At 47.7% G+C, this 5,610-nt stretch overlaps 1 protein-coding gene across 1 annotated transcript; it reads left to right on the plus strand.

Annotated features, from left to right (window-relative positions):
• Positions 1–1,876: 1,876 nt before the first annotated feature.
• TIMM10 (translocase of inner mitochondrial membrane 10) lies at positions 1,877–4,834 on the plus strand. The gene is made up of 3 exons (XM_080927238.1): positions 1,877–1,994; positions 2,417–2,531; positions 4,414–4,834. Exons 2-3 carry the CDS (start codon positions 2,461–2,463, stop codon positions 4,613–4,615), a joined length of 273 nt encoding a protein of 90 aa, XP_080783364.1. The 5' UTR covers positions 1,877–1,994; positions 2,417–2,460; the 3' UTR covers positions 4,616–4,834.
• Positions 4,835–5,610: the final 776 nt, after the last annotated feature.

Consider the following 5,610-nt stretch of genomic DNA (forward strand, 5'->3'; position numbering starts at 1 on the left):
CAAAGCAGCCTTGTTGCTGGATCAAAATTTCTCTACAGTAGAACAAAGACAGGGCCGCATAGTAAACAATGACAGTAGCACCGATGTCAGTGAAAGCAGTGATTCTCCAGGGTCTGAGGGATGGGAAGTAGGAAGCTGTTCACTGTGTATAGTTTTAGTTATGCAAAATGAAGGTCTTCTAGAGGTCTTCTGTGCAATACAGTGCGTACAGATACTGTCCAGTACAAGTAGAGTGTCTTCTGTTAAATGTTCTAAGTACAAGAAAAAGTTCCTTCTGAGAGGTTGGGGGGAAATCCCTGCAATGGGGCTGGGGAAATGGCCCAGGTGGGGAAAGACCTTTCTTCGTAAGGTGCTGAGTTGAGATCCCTAGAACAAATCTAACTCCAGCCATGGCGGGTCCACACTTCTAAGACTTCCATGGGGAGATGAGAGGCAGAGACAGGTGCATCCCTGAAAGCTTTCAGCAAACATGAGATGTTGGGTTGAATATGGTCAAAGGTAAGGATGGAAACTGAGGCTGTCTTCTGACTTCCATGTGCACGGCGCACACAGTGCCTTCTCTCTCACACAAGCATCGAAAGATAATTTTAAAATCGGCAATAGATTGCGTTAGGAAATAAGTGGGCTGGTGAGATGGCTCAGTGGTAAAGGTGACCGCCTCCAAGTGTGACAGCTTGGGTTTGATTACTCTGAACTCACTCAGTGGAAGGAGAGAATCACTTTCCATCAGCTGTCCTTTGATCCCAATACGGGCACGTAGTCTTATACATAAATTTAAATTTCAAAACAGTATATCAAATGAACTGTGTCGTTCAGTTTTGGAGCGTTTGCTTAGAATGCATGAGGTCCTGGATTCAACCTTCAGCGCTGTGGAAGAGAGATGAAAAAAGAATCACTATTAGCTGAGAATGTGAAAATAGCACTTTGGAAAAAAAGACTTCATCTGCTAAAGACAACAATAGATCAAGAAAATGTGACTAAATGTTAAGAATTATTAAGTCCTGGGGATAGATACAATGACGTTCACAAGAGACTGTGTTCTCTATGGGTTGTGAATTTGCACTAGTAAAGGTATAAAACCAATGCCTTTTATCATTACATTTATTATTTCTCTAGTGTGCACGTGCACGGCTTTAATGAAGTGCAGTAAAACATTTAGCAGCGCTGGGGCAGTTGGTAGAGCGCCTAGACCATGTGGCCCTGCTTCTGTCCCTGCACTACAAAAGTCAGGCATAATGGCCTCATCTGTAACCGCAGCTCTAGTGAGGTTGAGGCAGGAGCCTACGTTCCAGGTCATCTTCGGCTACCCCGCAAAGTAAGAGAGCAGCCTGGGTTCCCTGACACCCGGTCTCAAAAGCAAACATAGAAAAGCTCTATCCATGTTTCCTTTCTCTGCGAGCAGCGGTCTTGTATCTGCAACCCCACTAGCTAATGCTGCACACACAGCTCGTTCATTTACTGAAGTCTGGGTCCTAGTCCCCGGGATTCCGATTTCACTGGTAAAGAGGGAACGTCTGGACGCTGAGGTTTTTAAAAAGTGCTCTAGGTGGCTTTAACAGGCAAAGCTGACAGGCTCCTTTGGGGGAAACGTTCACTGATAAGATCTGTCTGCGCTCAGGCGTGGGCTCTCGGTGGTGGGGTCAGGGAATCAAGCCTCTTCCCCACTGCAAGCACTCGCCTCCGGGACAACCGGAGGGATGGAATGCTAACAGGGCCGCCGGCGCTCTGCCACTCAGTACTCTATGGTACTTTGGAGTCCACTCTAGCAAACTGAAGTCACTTTCTCTTTGAGTTGCCAATGGCTTCGTCTCTATGGTAGCCGGTTTCCCAGCCCAGCCTGGTCTGCGTTTTCTTCCGGATCAAAGAAGAGGCTAGACTTCCTTCCGGAAGTGACCCACGTGCTTCTTATTTCGCTTACCTTGGTACCCGGTAACTTCTTACTACTGACCTGAAGTTGGGGACGTCGTGGGAGCTGTGACCTGCCCCAGGCCGTGGTGAGTGAGGCATGGTGTCTAATCCCCAGGGCGACCCTGGTTATGCCGTTGCCATGACAGAGGCGCAGCCTTAGACCGGCCCCAGGAACCCAGGTAGTGGTTAGGGTCACGTTCTTGGGGCTGCGTGGGTTCTGTCCGTACTGTCGATCTTCTGGTTAGGAGTGATCTCGAGGTAACTGAGAGGTCTCTCTTTCCAGCTCCGAGTCCCGTGACATCTTGCGTGACCTTGAGCTGCACACTGTCCCCTTTGAGGGTCTCATTTCCTTCTCTGTTAAGAGGGCTGACTACATTTACTGAGGGTACTGGGCCCTGCTGGCTCTGCTGGTCTGAAACGCTGTAATTCCTCGCGCCCTCAAGCCCCCGGGTGGGTGGGTACTAGGGTGAACCGGGAGGGCCCGGTGCTGACTTATGTCTGCTCCCAGGACTAAAGACCGGGAGGCTGTTCTCTCCACGGTGCTAAGCTGACATGGATCCGCTCAGAGCCCAGCAGCTGGCTGCGGAGCTGGAGGTGGAGATGATGGCGGACATGTACAACAGGTAAAGAGAACCACAGGGTGCTGGACTTGGAACGAATGCTTTCCCACCCTCCTAATCCCGCCCCACCCTCACTGCGCCCTTGGCTGGAGTAAATACAGGTCACTAGAAGGACTTGGTTGACTGTGTAGAGGGAGTAAAAGGGTGTGAAGGAGAATCTCCTGCCCAGGCTCTGCTGAGTGTCAAGAACAGCAAGCACTGCCTTTTCTTTCCCTTCCTTCTTTCTCCCCATATAGCCCATGTAGTTTCCTTCGTTTATGTATTTTGTGTTTATGAATTCTATAGCCGCACACATGTGAAGGTCAGAGGACAACTTAATAGGATTCCATCTTGGATTGAACTCAAATCTTCCGGTTTGGCAGCAAGTGCCTTTGTTTCCTGAGCCACAAACAGTAATTTAGTAACTGGTAGTGCTTAGTAGCTAATATATATATATATATATATATATATATTTTTTTTTTTTTTCTTTTTGGGGGTGGGGGTGGGCGTTTTTGTTCTTGTGTTTCAAGATCGGGTTTCTCTGTGTTGCCCTGGTTGTCGGCTTGATCAGTTTAGACCAGTATAGGCCTCACAGAGATCACCTGTCTGTCTCTTGGGTGTTGGGGTTAAAGGTGAGTACATTCAGCCTTCATTAAACTTTAACTCCGTTGTAGGCACTTGCAAAGCATTTTATATACATTCTCACTTGAGATTTTTAAAATTTGTTCTATATGTGTGGATGTTTTGCTTGTATGTATGTGTGAATGTCCACCACATGCCTCAGGCCAGTAGAGAGCATCATATCTCCTGGAACTGTGGCGTCAAAGATAGTTGTGAGCTGCCATGTGGATGCTGGGAACCCAACCCAGGTCCTCTGCAAGAGCAGTAAGTTCTCTTAACTACTGTTCAGGCCTCCATTATCATTTTTGTAAATAATTAAAAATAATTCAAAGGGAGAATGGGGTCTAACACAGGGTGTTTGTCTAGAACACAGGAAGCCCTTGGTTTCATCTTGACATGGCGCCTATACTCAGAGATGGAGACCAAAGCCAAATAGTTCTTCATTTTTGGCTATATCATGGGTTCAAGGCCAGTCTGGGATAGATGAGACCAGTCTAGAAAGAGAGAGAGAAAATCAGTGGGTTAATTTGTACCATTTTAACATAGGGGAATCGAGGTACCAAGGGGTTTAATAATTTCAGGTTCTGTAGCTGGTCAGTAACAATGTCAGGACCAGAACTTCAGGCTGACCTCACAACTACTGCCTGTAGCCATTTGGCCAGTTTGGAAACATCCTGACACCAGTCACCTGCTGAGTATCTGTAGGCCGAATGTCTCATAGTTGGTTATCTCATCAGTAAAACTGATATAAGAAGTGTTACTTCTAAAGACATTAGGGTATTAAACAAATCCTTTAGCATCTAGCACATCATACAGGAAACAGCAGGTCTCGTCTGGTTTTAGTCAGCAGCTCTTTTCATTGGTTGGTTTGTCTTTGAGACTACCAATTAGAATGGTTGCAGTCAGACTACCTAGCTCTGTGTGATCCTTAGCAGATTACTGAGCTGTGTCTTAGTTTCCTCATCGGTAAAGTGGGGATGACTGTGACCACCCCACTGGGTGAGCGTGAGGGCTGCGTAGCTGAGTCTGTGCGCTCTTAGCATGACGCCTGGCACACGGCCAGCATTCAGCAAGCGCTTCCTCTGTAGCTAGTCTTATAAATGACTCAAAGAAAATTCTCCGTTGGAAGACCCTTCCCAAGTGGTTGAAGTGAAAGCTGGGGGTTTCCACGGTTGTCTTGAGGGAGGGAATGAGGAGAGATCAGCGTGTCAGGGTTGGAGTTGTTGAAGGTTCCTGGGATGCTACAGGAAGCTACTGATACAGCCTTGTTCTTCTCTAATCCCAGAATGACCAGCGCCTGCCACCGGAAGTGTGTGCCTCCCCACTACAAGGAGGCAGAGCTGTCTAAAGGCGAGTCTGTGTGTCTGGACAGATGTGTATCCAAGTACCTGGACATCCATGAGAGGATGGGCAAAAAGTTGACAGAGTTGTCGATGCAGGACGAAGAGGTCATGAAGAGGATGCAGCAGAGCTCGGGACCTGCGTGAGGTCCCGGCCGCACACACCGTTGGTGTACCTTGCTGCTTCTGATTAAGTGTCCCTAATGGATGTCACCTGTGAAAACTGTCCTACTTAGGCTGTTGAGCATCTCCAGGACCCCTGCCTGTGATAGAGCTCTTCTGGCTAAGGAAGGAGACTTGTCACCCTGGTTTGTGACTGTGTATGTGTGTATATGTATATATCTTATTAAAACAAACTTGTGCAAAGCAGTGTCTTTGAGAGTAAAGAGTCAGCATGCCCAACAGTAGAGGGAATATAATGCAGTGGGTCTTTCTGGTTGTGGGTTGGGTTGTTTTGCTTGTTTTGTTCTGAAAACTGTAGACCAGACTGTCCTCAAACTCACAGATATCCGTCTGTTTCTTCCTCTGGAGTGCTGGATTAGGATGTGCACCACCATGTGCAGAAGGTTGCTTGTATATTGAGGTGAGGTTTTATTATGCAGCCCAGTCTGGCTTCAATCTCAGTCTCTCTGTTTCAGCCTCTAAATGCTGTGCCTGTGGGTGTGGCCTTAACACAGTGCTTTGAGATGGCAGAGTAGGGGGCCGATAGGTTCGTGCTTAAGAGTGGTGCTTGCTGTGTGGTCCTGAATGTTCTCTGTGTCTGATACAGTGGGTGACTTGGGTATGGGAAGCGTTAAGGGTCTTACAGCTTGATAGTAAGTGGAGGCAAGCAGGCCGTGTCATACAAATCAAAGAAGCCATTTAGAGGACCTGGCAGTGGATAGAATTTGCTCTAGGTGTTATCTAGATGACTATAATGCTGTCAAGATGGGAGGTGGGTCAACCATCTTGGAAATCGAGCTAGGCAGGGGCCTGAGTGATGACTCCACCATCTGTGTTTACCTGATTCAGACTTCCTCTCACTTCCCCGTGTATGAGAGAGTCCACCCACCGAGACTAAAGGTCTAATTAGGAAACAGGTTCAGAGAGTGGCTGCTTACAGGTCACACAGGATAGCAGTGGGAAGGCCAAGCCCTACTGCC

Source organism: Micromys minutus (assembly GCF_963924665.1).
Source record: "Micromys minutus genome assembly, chromosome: 13".
Classification (NCBI taxonomy): Eukaryota; Metazoa; Chordata; class Mammalia; order Rodentia; family Muridae; genus Micromys; species Micromys minutus.